At 36.8% G+C, this 14922-nt stretch overlaps 1 protein-coding gene across 2 annotated transcripts in view; it reads left to right on the forward strand.

Annotated features, from left to right (window-relative positions):
- Positions 1-14922, forward strand: part of LOC131683213 (lachesin) — a 575289-nt gene that overhangs the window by 385510 nt on the left and 174857 nt on the right. The window contains exon 4 of one of the 2 annotated variants that reach the window (XM_058965050.1): positions 1584-1684. In XM_058965050.1, coding sequence (XP_058821033.1) covers positions 1584-1684 — 101 coding nt within the window. Of the gene's footprint in view, positions 1-1580; positions 1685-14922 lie in introns of both variants that reach the window. The other variant, XM_058965049.1, reaches the window with a different exon arrangement.

Below are 14922 nucleotides of genomic sequence, written 5' to 3' on the forward strand. Positions count from 1 at the left end.
TTGAGTACGAGATCACTCGAAAAAGTAAAGATTTTGTTTATGTTTTGGTTAATTTTTAAGTCTGGGTAGCCGGCTACCGATCTAGCAATTTGAACTCTACATAGCCGACTGTGAGAGTATTATCTAGAAAAGCTAAACTTATCTGCGTAATGAGCCTGTTAACATGATACACGGAGTTGTTAGCAATAACTGAACTTGAAATTAGATTCATAAAAACAGACGCGGCGAATTTTCAATATGTATTGACCCGTGATCATCGATACTAGACAGATTAAAGTCTCATTGTGGCTGATTTTCGATCCACCCTTCTTTTTGCGGTAGTGTTTTCTCAACTAAATCTGTTCACATTCTTTTATTCTTCCACTATCCGCAGAAGGTTGATTGCACCTAGTCGTCGCCGGTCTATGGAACAAACATCATAAATAGATTTAGACTCGCGTGAAGGCATGAAATAGGAAACTTGTGAGGACAATGTTATCTCACCATTTGACGACCAATAATGACGAATCAATTTATTATGAAAAAACTAACTTTAAGCAGTCTTCTTTATAAAACGATTCATAGCTTGAGAGCTATTAAAGCAGTATATATAATGTCTTCAGCAATTTTATTTGACACAACATAATCTAATAATGTACAAGCGCTATCATAAAGGCAACAAACTTCATCGAACAAAGAATAATTCTAAAGTCAACGGTTTGGGTGATATTAATTTTGAGAACGAAAATAGATTTCTAAATCAATGTGATCAATGAATTCGGTGTTACGAGTTTGCAGTTCATTGTGCGGGATTCGGTCGACCCCCTATCTACGGCAGAGTTTGCCAATGTTCGCTCGCTCATTCTCATTCCGCTACTACTTCAGAAGACTGTAGTACACACTCGACGCCGGCCTATAAATTAAATGTTATCAATAGATGCACCAGGAGGCAGGAGATGGGATCTTTTGAGTATTCACTATTTGACGACTTCTGATTCTTCATACATGGTGCATTATTCATGATGCATCTTACAAGCTCTTGTATAAGTTTAGAACATATTCCAAAGGGAAAACACTGTCATGTAACTCTGCTCATAGTCTTCGAATTTTCAAGTGACCTATTTAACAAAATTTGTAATATTGCCCATTATTTCACGTCTCAAATTCGATGGAACGAAGCTCAAGATTAAAATATTCGAAATAACAAAAACACTAGAAATTATGAACATGAATCATATTACTCCTCGCAAAAAAAAATCCCAGGGTGTGCTCATATCACGATAGCTCATATAGAAACTATGAAAATTGTTACAAAGCTCTTGAAATCATTTAATTCTTTTAATCTTTTAATTTTAAAATTCTAAAATTCTAAAAATAACTAAATTTGCTGCATCTTTACAAATTAAATTATTGTTGTTAGAATATATTGTTAGTTTGAAACATCAAAGAACTGCAACGTACAAGAACACATTCTGGAACCCGATCCAAAGCTTTTCTCAACACTTAGCTTCCAAAAATCTGTTTCACACAGTCAATATAACTAATAACCATATTATTTATCTAATCTATTTTCCCATCCTGTTGGATTGCATTTATTTCAGAAGCAAACTTTCCCCGGTTTGCAGAACCAATTCCAAACATCACAGTGACCATCGGCAGAGACGCGCTGCTGGCGTGCGTGGTGGAGAACCTCAAAGGATACAAGGTAGGTGATATTTATGTTATTTGCTGGAAGTTTACGGTTGAGCGCCTTTTTGGAAATGAAGTAAACATTTGAAGTAATAATCGATTGATATGAACGATATGGAGATCTAAAAATTTATTAGGGTTGTCTGCTAGATATTTTCTTTATCATAAAATTTATGAATAGGGAGCCGAAATTGAAACATTTATAAGCATTTCGGCTGCATTAATCGAATATCTATATATCTAATTAATATTGCATTAAGAGCTATTTTCTAGCTTTACGTACACTTTAATTAGACTATTCGTTCAAGATCTTTAAACCTATCACCAGTCCAACTACATGCTTCCTAGTTCTGCCAGCTTAAAGCACAAACGAATACCCTCTAACCTTCATCGGGATGTTTTTCGCATCGCTCCCGTACTGCAACTGGCAGGCACCATTTGTGGTCCTGATATCGGATCATATGTGCGGTTTTCAAGTTTGAACATTTCGTGGCAGCTGGCGGTGCTGCCCATACTGTGCCACAAATTCACCACATATTGCACGGCCACCACCCGGACCACGGAGCTTGCCGTCTGTCGGTCCCGGCAAAAACTTCATCCAAAATTTCGGTGGGTGTGCGCTAGTGCGAGGTAGGTTAGCCAGGAAACATCGCCAAGCTAAATATTTGATACTATTTATTTATGTCTATCACACACTCGGTTGGCTTCTCTCATGTATGAAAAATCTATAATCCATTCCACCGTGATTCGGTTTGAGACATGCGGTTCGTAGGCCACAAGCGGAAAGTTCGAGCAGCAGCAGCAGCATCACGTTCCAAAATGTGATCATTCGCCACCGTCGCAACCGCATCTTTTCCACAGATAGAGATACATCTGAGTGGGTCTGAATCCAGTTCGCCTTCTCTCTGTACCTACCTCACACGGCGCGATCCGTGGAGCTCTCGTAAGTGCTAGAGGAAGAGTATGTACTCTGCCTGCGAAATTGATTTTAAATCAATAATAAAATTATACTTTATTGATATTAAATCCAACCCACATCATCAGCACTCGAGACACTTTACGAGCTTCCACGTGAGAGCCCTATAACGGGGTGTATCCGTCCGGAATCCGCTTCTGTTTTGCGCGCTTTTCACAATAAGAGGGATTTCCACGGAATCATTGCAAATCCTTGCCGGATCACTTAGAGCACTCTACTTCCTCGCTGCTGCTGCTTGGGTTGTGTGAGAGCGGCTTCGGATTTGCGCTATTGTGTGGGAGAGGTTTCTTTTATCAACTATTTACATAGCTCCCGACATGGTGGCAGTAAGGGGCGGTTTGGTAAGCCTTCGTAGTGGTAATGATGATGATTTTGCTGTGGTGAATATATAAATTTAGTTACAGTTATAGGCTGAAAATCCTTTCTGGATTATTTTTCAAATGAGAGCGATGATTGATTTGTGGTTTCAGAGCATGAAATTTGCGTTTGCTTTTTGTACTTGATTGGTTTCGAAGCAATTTGGTTTATTCATTATGTACACGACAAGGATGTGCGAGAAAGAGAGAAGGAATCAATGAACGCCCATTTTCAACGTATTGTTAGTTGAGTAATTGGCACTTACTCAATAGATTAAATGAAAAATTTCTATTAACTTTCGCTCGATTTGAGGAATCATTTGCTGCTCGTTTGGAGCCTCATCTTGTCATACGCCATACGTTTGAAACAGTCCAAATTGAATGACTGTAGCCCGAAAAGGGCTAATCCACACCGCCCGCACTTGCACCGTGTACTCCAAAACACTTCTAATTAGGCCACAGCAAAGAGACTTTACTTATCTTACCGTTCAGACTAGAGCTTTGTTGTTTCTTGCTTTGTGCAGAAGCCGTCTCCATTCCACTCGGTCCATTGCTGCTGGTCGCCAGCCTCGCAGTCTTCGAAGGGTACGCAAGTCGTCCTCTATCTGGTCGATCCACCGTGCTCGCTGTGCGCCCCGTCTTCTTGTTTCTGTAGGGTCGCCACTTCCGTCGATCCATCGTCACTTTGACAAATCGTGTTAGCTTATCCGGAAAACCGTACTCGTGCATTATCTGCCATAGCTGATCTCGATCGATTGTGTCATATGCCGATTTGAAATCGATGAACAAAGGATGTGTTGGCACGTAGTATTCGCAGCACTTCTGCAGAACCTGCCGAATCGCGAATATTTGGTCCGTGGTGGCGCGGGAACCCATGAATCCCGCTTGGTAATGCCCCACGAACTCCCTTGCAAATGGTGACCCACGCAATCGACGAAGGGCAAACCGAACAAAGCTGCGCTGTACTGTCTTAAATCGATGGACAGCGTTGGGATAACGAGGATTCCACTCAACCGAACAATATTCCAGTGTTGAACATTACATTTTTTCGGTATATTTACATTTGCCCAAGCCGTACAGCCCGCTACAGCGACGCATCACTACAGCTCGTGCCAGAACGGTAGCCAAACCGAATAGGGGAACATGGGGAGACTTGACCAGGTTTTCAGCTAAAACTGCCTAAATCTCTAAAAAAGCCTTCAATCCCCCAAAAATCATTCAGATATAATGCACAAAGTTATTGCGCGTCTTCATGATTTTTTGCAGAATTTTTAATTTAATTTTTGAAAAGTTACAAAAGTTTTTCTGTGATCGTTTTTTCTGGTCAAGTCTCCCCGTTGCGGGGAGACTTGACCAAGGCGTGGGGAGACTTGATCAAGGGAATTTTGAAAAATCATAACAAAAAATAATGACATATAACATACTGTAATTATTTTTTCCCTATTGTCGAGATCCTTAGGTAGCAGTAGAAATATAAAAGAGTTGCATTTGATAAATTTTGATTTTTTTAAATGCATTTCTTTTTAAGGATTAACTGTACTGCTTGCATTGCATGTTCACACGTCACGAAATCAGTCCTACTATTGCTAACTTTGCTTACAAATTTTAAAATATAAAGACTTATGTTTGGGGTTGGATTTTTTATGGCCTGATTAACGTTAACAGTAGATACCAAAGCATAATAAATATTAGGAATTTTGCATCTTTCTTCAGCTGATCGCCACTTGGTCAAGTCTCCCCATAAAATCTTGGTCAAGTCTCCCCAACATTAGTTATTGCGTTCAATTTCATGCGAATTCTAGTAATAACTATTCTAATGTTCCAGTTTATGTAAAATCATTTCACTGCTTCACAAGGATTAAGATGGTATATTGGTCCTTTAATAGTAATTAGTAGTCAAGTAGATATAACCATACAAAGTTTGATAAAAAATTACATCATTTAATGCAAATTTATTAATCACGTAATATTTTCTGCAAGGAAAGGATTTTTTACTCCAAACTTTCAAAATTACCTTAAGGGATCGAAACAAATATAAAAATATTTTTGAAAAAAAAATAAGAATCGAATAGAAGACGCCATAGCCGAAAATAGAATTTTGCGCTTGGTCAAGTCTCCCCATGTTCCCCTACATTTTCCCGTACAGCAGTAGAATACATTTTTGTTTTCCTGCTGTACTCTGACTGCTCGGTGAGAGTGTGCCGTAGTAAAGTTAGTTCTCTCGCTTTGTACACTTTTCTCTGCATAGTCAAAGGGAGAGGCCCGCACACGAAAGCGTTGATGCCGGTCGTGGCGTAAACGAACCGCATTCATTGTCGTCGTTTGTGATTAAAAATATTGAATAGATTAAAAATATTAAAAAATGTAAAGTAAGGAAAGAGAAGCTGTACCGCTCGCGTCTGGTGGCTGTACTGGGGGCAGTATTTTTTTGTCATGTTACTGCTTTGCTTACAGACTGCCATACAGTGCTGAGCGTCCTGCACTAGCGAACGACAGCAGCGTCGAAAGAGAAATGAGAATGTAGGCAGAAAGATAACGTCAGTTTGAAGGCCGTCAGACATGGCATCTGTCACATATGTTGTGTACGACAGAGGATTCGTAGATGTTGAACATTTCGGCATAAATCCATGCTGAGTCTCGGAGATATACTGTTTGCAGTGGCTGAAGATGGGTTCAGACACAGTCATTTTAAACAGCTTAGGAACTGCGCTTAGCGTTGTAATACCACGGTAGATGTCGACTTCCTTTTGATCACCTTTTTTGGGAACTGGAAACAGGAAGGACGATTTCCAAAGTTCGGAAAATACTCCGGTTGTTAGCTACAGTTGAAACAGATGACAAAGAGTTAGACCGGCAGAGCATTTTTTAAGAATAATAGTTGGTATACCATCTGGGTCAGCCGAGGTTAAAGCTTTCATTTTGATAATCGCAAATTGTACCATATTATTGTCGATATTGATAGAGCTCAAAGATTGGTATGCTTGAGGTACATTGAGTGTCGAGCATGAAACCTGGGTCGGTGCCAGTTTCTCGTTGGAGAAAATACTCGCGAACTTTTCAGAGAATAGTTGGCAAATCTCCTGTGAACAAGAGCTCAAACGCCCTCCAAAGCTCATCGTTGAAGGCAACCCGCAGGTTGTCCAAGGTGTGCTCTCTGATCACAATGCTTACATGCCAGAGTTTGTTCCTCATAGGTACATAGCGTCAATTGTCTGACAGTAGTTCCGCGAGTTTTGAGATTTATAGTCAAGTAGGATGAAATAGGTCTTTCGACCCGCATCCTCACCACAAGAACACCGTTGAGAGTGCTAGGGAAGAAAATGCATTTTAGCTCAGTGATAGGTCTTGTAGACTCACCTCTATATAGTCATTTTTCATAAACACGGGAATCTTATTTACAACGGTGTCACTTTCAACCACGTATTTTAAGTTGTTCTGCAAAACGAATCGTTCGGCTTGCGCTAACGTGTTGAATGATATCAATACTGCACTGCGGAAATAATGATACCGATGGTCCTCCGCAAGTCTAAGTTGCATGTTCACGTTCAGAAGATATTCCACTTCACCGAAATTCGGTCGCACTGAACAAAATTTTCAATTGGGTCCTCTTTCCTCATGATGGCAAGAAAAATATAATATAGGAAATATTATCCTCGAAACAATGTACACTGGATCGACCGCGTCGTTGTAATTGAATTGTCTCGATTGTAGGTCTGACTCCGGCAGTAGTTGAAAGTAGACTGAACACGCCTAATGTTGGCTTCCATAACATTTACATTGACGGCAAAAATCCAACGATTTAATTCAAAAATCGATTTTTTTTCTTTTCATTATATGTATTCAAAAATACGCATGTGAAATTTCAAGCTGAATTCATGTTCTACCTGTGGCTTATGCAATTCAAAATTTCATCCCTTTCATGCCCAACTTTTTAGAGCTTACATGGTTACAGAAGTATTTTTCTTTACGACTGTTGGAGCTAAGAAACACGAAAAATCTGTTTTGGATAAGATAGGTGATGGCTTCGCAGTGCTAGAAGCTGCTCCGTTTTTACCTTCCGATGCTCAATACAATTTTCCTAGAATATTTACAACCATTTATTTATCAAGTGCATGGAAAAGTTAGCAGAAAATACCTTGATAGGTTTTTTCCAGTTTTCGTTTACATTGCAAAATGTCGAAGATATATAAATCCATTTTTCACCTCTACATAAATGACCCTGGCAACACGGGAAGTGGAAATGAATCAATGAATTGATCGAACATAAATAATAAACTTTCGTTGTGCTTTCCATCGATCCGTGTAAATTTGTTGCTAAGAAAGTTTACGCATGCAACCGCTAACAAACAAGGATGCCACATTAAAATCTGTGTTTCGGTCAAAAATATCTGATACAGGAAAAAATCTGTGTTAAATTCTCGAAAAATCTGTGAAAAATAACAATATTTCCAAAAATGTGCGAAATTTTCAAAAAATGCCAAAAATCTGCCATCTGTAAAAAAGAATCTGTGATCGAAAAATTGTGAAAAAAAATCTGTGACATTACAGAAAAGTCTGTGAATATGGTAACCCTCCTAACAAATTAGATACGCATAAAGCAAAATGAGACAACGCTAATGATGACGGGTAGAGCGAAAGAAACCACTAGTACCACGACACTATGTTAACAGTGTTTGCAAATGGAGCTCGGTTGTACAAGTGATTTTGTGTACGAATAATTGTGCTCGAGATTGTTCATAAAAGTGTGCTGGAAACGAGCACAACAAAAAAGAAAGCATAGTGTTTGAACGGACAAGCTCAGTCGCGTGTTGGACGGCACTGGGTAGCGTACCACCACAGACAGTGTAACGGAATTATAACTCAATTACCCTGGCTGTGAAAACACACAGCGCAATGATCTGCTCCGCCTGTCGTTCAACAGGTAACTGAGCTTGTCCTTTCTTTAAATAGTTGATGATGACGTCATTCATAGAATCATAGCGCGCTAGGTACACAAATGTGTCGTACCATACTTGGAAAGCGCTACCTTCTGTGTGTAAATGAGCGATATTTTGACTAGGTTGTATATTATTTAAATTTTTAATGCCATGATGTCAAAAATCTTTAGGTTTATCTATTGGAACCTGTTCTTAGAAGTATTTCGGGGCGAAATACGGAAAAAATTGGAAAATTTATCGTGAGATGGCTGAATCATATGCGTTTTAAACTGGACCACTTTACATACCATTTTTGTAGAATTTGCAAAGTGCACCCTCATATCTAAAACAAAGACGCAGTCCTACGCCAAAAAATACTTTTTGTTCCAGAATCAATTCCTGCAACTCTACAATGTAAGCCGTTTACTTCTGCAAAAACTGCAAGTTCCGCTTGGAACAATCACATCTCAGGAATGGCAGAATTTTTATAAAATGTGCATATTAGTTGAGTCCAATAAAGTATAATAACTACGATGAGTTGCAACTTTGGACAATGTATAGTTTTTTTTCTTCAAAAATTCTCGTTTACAAGAGAAGCCTACCAAAATTGTCGGGGGCGTCAGATCTTCAATAATTGAACTCTATGGGCCGTAGCTCAATCATGCTGAAGCCTGCACTCTTCAGGATCAATGCCATCGATGTTTCGGTCAAAACAATCTGTAACCATGGAAGTTACGGTATCGCAGTCCGTTTACTGTTACATTGATGTTTGTCTTATTAAAAGAATGAGAGCAAACTGTGAACTTTTGTGAGTATAACGGGGTTCCAAGAATCTTTTGAGGGATGTTCTCCTAACAGAAACGGCAAATTTGGTTGTTAACAAACCTTTTAAGTTAAAAATAAGTTTCGTTGTTGATCGCCGTACATTTGCTTGATGGACTTACGAAAAGTTGTTCGAGGATACGCTAGAAAAGCGAATCCTCGCACGGAAAAAAAATGTTTATAAAAAGCGTGAAAAAAGTTCCATTAATTCTGGAACAATCATGTTTTTGCGATACGAAAACAGGACCATGAACAAAAATCATTTTATTTGTAAAGATGTTTGTTTTTGTTTTGTGACCTTCAGTCACGGTTTCCGCCATACCATTACTAAATCGATTTTCTGTACGTGAACTAGTTCAGAACTTTATGAACATCATTCATAAAACCAAAGGTAGAATCGTGATTTTATTCGTAGCTTTTGGGAAACATATTTACTTGTGAACTATTTCACGGAACCCAGAAAATTATTCATGAATCATTTTAATCATGGTGAACTAGTTCATGACCCCAATTATAATGGTCACGATTCAATATCCATGCTCGTGAAATACTTCACAAAATCACACAATGTCATTCATGTATACGTGAAGTGATTCCTGATTTTTAACGAATTCACCATTCATGGTCATGAACTAGTTCACAAAATCATGAAATATTTTTTATATATTCGAGAACTAGTTAATGATTCCTAGTATAATAGTCACGACTTATCATTCGAGCTCGTGCAATAATTTACAAAATTGAAAAATATTATTGAAAAATTGCAAAATAGTATTCATGATTCCTAGCGACTAACCATCCGTGCTCTTGAAATAGTTCACAAAATCATGAAATCTTATTCATAGAAACGTGAACTGATTCATGAGTTCTAATATAATAGTCACACCCGACCATGTGCGTCCGCGAAATAGTTCACAAAATCAAAAAAATATCGTTCATGTGTTCGTGAACTAGTTTATGATTCCTAGTATAATTTTCACCACTGATTATTCGTGCTAGTGAAATAGTCCACAAAATCATGAAATATTATTCATAGATTTGTGAACTAGTTCATGACTCGTAGTACATGATTCACGATCTATCCTGAGTGCTGATGATATTTGGAAGGCATCCGTAATCATTTTCTATTTCATACCACTCTGCACATGGTTTTGAAATTTTCACGTGAACTGTTTAACAAAATTTGGGTTTTGTCATGAAATATCATATATTTATGTACGGTCTATAGCGACTAGCAATAGGTGCGAGAAGCAGATATAGGGTGTTTGATTCATGATTAAGAATCTCTCGAGGGGTGATTGACTGTCATATTTGGAGAAAAAAATCGTTCTACACATACCATCAAATCTCAACCGTTACAGAGTTATTGAACTTTTTGTGTAAAAAACTTATTTGTCTTAAAATACTTCTAACTTTAAAAGTATACTTTGTATTTTAATTCTTTTAGTTCCATTCGAAAGGTGAGAAAACTTCCTCTTGAACGGTGTTCTCATATTTTTAGTTAATTAGTTTTAATTACCTTTTAGCTGTAAAGTAGTTAAAAGTTAGTGTTTTTTGAGGAGGTTTTTGCTAATTTTCTCGAAATAATGAAGTATGATTATAGCAATATCCATTATCCAAAAGTTGGGTTTTATGACGATTCATAATTTGTTCTTGGACGTCATACTCCTATCTCTTCTCATTTATTTGTAATTTCATTACTATACTTTTTCTGTAACCGACTTGCAAGTGCTCAAAAGACTCTCATCTAAAAAATATGCTTTATATCGTTATTTACAAGATTCCTTTGGAAAGCTGAGAAAATGTCCTATCAGTGTATGTACAAATCTCTTTTAGTTAAGTGTACTAAATGATTTTTTACTAACGAAATAACTCAAAATTTGTGTTTTTTGGAGTTTTTTAATTATTCTAATTATTAATCAACAAAATTTATCGTTACTATTGTTCATTTGATGCCCCTTAATGTTATCTATAACTTTTTATTTGACACTTTGTTTATATCTCTTTTCATTTTGCTGCTATTTAATAGTTAACACAGCATGACCTCGCCACAAATGTAGTGGGTTCGAAATCGTTATTTTTGCATATGAAACGTTTTTGCGTCGAAATCAATAGAGATAATTGAATGGTGTCAAAGAAAGAACTATAGAACTTGCTGAGATGAATTATTTCCACGATAATAATGGTGATGTTCATTAATTACTATTTTAAGAAAACTAACGAAAATGCTAATAATAGCACTAGTTTTAAACTAATTTACTTCTAAAAGAATACTAAATTCACTTAACTGAAAGGTAGCAATACATTTTTCTCTGTAAAATTTTCCTGACTTTCGAATAAAAAGAAAAAAAATACAATAAGTGCCATACTTTTTCAATTAGAGCTGGTATTAGTGAAAATGAGATAAAAATATCTAAGTTCAATAACCCAAACTCATGAAAATAAGAAAAGGTAAGTGTATCATGTCAAAGAACGAATTATGAAGCTCTTCAAGACTAACAATCTGGATTATTAAAATGATGATGTTAACTATTAGGATTTTCAAGAAATGAACGAAAAATCGATTAAAATTGTTTAATTTTCAATAAATTACTTTGAAAAGTCTACTTAAACTCATTAACTGAAACATGTGAGGGCATCACTCATTGCGAATTTTTTTCACCTTCCTAGTGGACCTAAAATATTTGAAATACAAAGTATACTTTTTGAGTTGGAGGTATTTTAAGACAAATAAGTTTTTAACACAAAAAATTCAATAACTTTGTAATGGTTGAGATTTGATGGTATGTGTAGAACGCTTTTTTTCTCCAAATTTGACAGTTAATCACCGTTCGAGAGGTTCTTAACCATGAACCAAACACCCTGTATAAGAAAACTAGTAGGACCTTGAACATCATAATTCATTTAATAAGGCTAAAAGTGATATATGTCCAGAAAACTACGCTGAGCACAAAAATATATTATAGAGCCACGAATCTTGATCGTGATGTAGTTCACAAAAAAGATGCCGTGAATCATTCACGGTTTTCTGAACCAAATCATATTGTCACGTTACTCCTAGTTGAAAATCCGATAGTAATTAAACATGAACAGTAGTCACATTATTGCACGTGTCCAATTCGAACGTGAGCTTAAGAATAAAATATCACGATAACGTGCATATAAATTACGAAAAATGTGACTAAGATCCTGAAATCATAAACATGAATTAAACTACTCGTGATTAAAATATCAAAAATCGTGACTATGATCCTGAAATCATTAAAATAAATCAATCTACGTGTGACTAAAGTATCACGATAACGTGAATATCAATTACAGAAATCGTGACTGAGATCCTGAAATATGAAAAAATCCTGATATTTTATGTTCACATAAGTCACAATATTCTGTAACAAAAATTAAACACGAAACTCGTGAATAAAATATCACGAAATTGTGAATTTCAATTACAAATATTGTGACTAAAACCCTGAAATCATGAACATAAATCGTGCTACTCTGCAAGAAAAATTCGATATTACACTCATGAATAAAATATCACAGTAACGTGATGAGAAACTATGAAAATCGCGATTAAGCTCCTGAAACATGACCATGGTTTTGGTTGATATACTACAAACCAATGTATGTATAGTGTATGTGTAAGTATGAACAAGAATCATAACAAAAACTAAACATGTCCAGGGAACAACCACAGTAACCAGCCCAAATCTCAACCGACGATGACTGAATCAAGATGAAGCACAGCTCCATTATGGTTTAATTTTTAACCGAGGGAGCTAAAATAGTTTAAGAATTCTGTGTATATACATATTTTGGAAAAGATAAGTAGGTTTTTATGCCTTTTTGAAAAGAGATTGAAATGAAATTTCACTTCCCTACTTCTAAAAAAAATAAAAAGTAATAAATACAAATACAAAAATACAAACCAGCCCAAATCTTGCAATGTAACGCCATGTAGCGCGACTAGTGTTTTAAAAACACACATAGTTTCATGAATACGCGGGTTTTCGTAAATCGTTCAGGTCACGAAAGCATGATTTTATATTCATGAATTTATGAACGGATTTTTTTCCGTGCGGACAACTTCTCCATAGCTCAACAAGAATATGCATGGCGCTTTATATGGGGGGGGGGGCTAGGAGGCTAAAGCCCTCCCGAAATTTTTCAAAAATAAATTTAAGAAACAACATGTTTTTCGGTAACTCGTAAAAAAATTGTATCTTGCTTGGTTTCAACGAATTAATGGGAGAATGGTGAGGAAGATTGCTATGTCGAGCCACCGAAGACATCGGTCACGATATCTACTCAGTATGCCGAGTCTGATAACACACTTCCTTTCATATTGTGTGACTCGTCGGAAGAACAAAAGAAACTGTTACTTTAATTATTGCTGGGGTCATCCGTCGGATGATTGAATCGCAGAAGCAAGAAGTGGTGCTCCAGCCAAACGTGGAGGCTATTGAATAACCGAATTTCATGATGGGAAATATTTGCTGAAGGTGAAAATAGAGGTTATGCTTACGAACTTCGCCTTTAACGAGTTCTACCTTGTCAGGCATTCAGTACTCATGTTATTCAACAAATTAGCCTAGGCGAAACCAGTCATTTTGCAACTTGTAACACGTGGTTGATTCTCATATATATGAATGATGAGAAAATCAATGTGCGGCTACAAGATCTGATACCACTTACTTGAACCGCGGGCGAACGACCAGGAGGTTAAAGCCCCAATAAACAAACCTAACTTATTTGAACCGTGGCCATTAAAAGATTCCTGTCACATTTGGAAAAAATGGAATTTATTATAAAGGACACATCTAGGAATTAGACGGGCAGGGTCAGCTAGGGTTTCGCCCTAGCTGACCCTGCACGTACAAAACGCAATGCGATAGTATCATTATACACGTTACATCTTTGCACATCCATAGTCTCCAATACGATTACCTGAAAAACAAACAATTACCAAATTTGTGGCTGCTGTTCATATAATATTGACGGCAAAAACTGCGTCTAGTATCTCAAAATTTACAGTCAGCATCATTATTGAGGAAGTCGACACTGGTGGCCCGTAAGGGGACAAAACAAAAATGAAATCAGATATTCGCGAACATGGACATGGCAATTACCACGATAATAATACGGAAGTGTACAAGATAGATGTGAACGACCACCAAGACGCGGTTGGTTATGAAAAATATTTCTCAGTCAGTAAACAGGTCAATCGCACGAGATCTGTTGGACAACCATTAGCGTTTTATCATTTTCATTGTTTACATCGTGGAAATATATTAAAGACTCAAGGCTTCATTTAGCGAATGCATTGAACCGACGCAAATAAACGAATTGTATAATAAAAATTTAGAAGTTTCATAGAAAACTGAATACAAAAACTGTCCCAAAATTAACATTTATTGCTAGTGATGGCATCTAACAAAACTCATTTTATGCTAGATATTGGCCTGAATAAAGAAAGTTAGTTAAATCATACGCAAATTGGATTTCTGTAATAGATTAGAGCACTGTACGCTTAATATAAACGTTAGGCATCTCACTCAAGCGTGCTAAACAAAAACATTTCAATTAGCTGATGACATAGTTGTAGCCGAGACGACAGTTTATTGTTATTTTCGCATCATTTTAATGCAATAGTGTTTCTATTGACACTCAATTTCGTTTTATGTGGGGAACGCGGGCCGTATTGAAACACTGTTAGTCTGGAAAATCGAACAATAAGCAAGAAAAACGTGAAAAAGTAACAAGCCAAAAAGTGGTAAACCAGCGGTTTTCTTGAGGTGTTCTTCAACCCACGAATCGTATATTACTAATTTTGTTGATATACAAAAACGTACACAGTAGCGGTAGGACTAACTGACGTGATTTTACACTTACTTTCCTTCGGATGTCAATTGATCAATTGGTGCTAAACCACATATTAGTCAATCAACCATAATAAACTAAATGTTGCAACCACCTGCAGCATTTTAGTCGCTTTTGATGGTTTCTAATTAATGCCTATGTAAGTTTGAAAACGACGTGTCGATAGATTGATCAGACATCAGTAGGTTATCACGGAGAGCGACTAAAATGTTGTCACTAGTTGAGTCTATAAGTCAATAAGGTGGGATTATTGTTTCGATTTCATGTTTTCATTATATTACAGTCTTTCGTTTTATTTTTG

The sequence above is a fragment of the Topomyia yanbarensis genome, chromosome 2, assembly GCF_030247195.1.
Source record: "Topomyia yanbarensis strain Yona2022 chromosome 2, ASM3024719v1, whole genome shotgun sequence".
In the NCBI taxonomy this organism is placed as follows: Eukaryota; Metazoa; Arthropoda; class Insecta; order Diptera; family Culicidae; genus Topomyia; species Topomyia yanbarensis.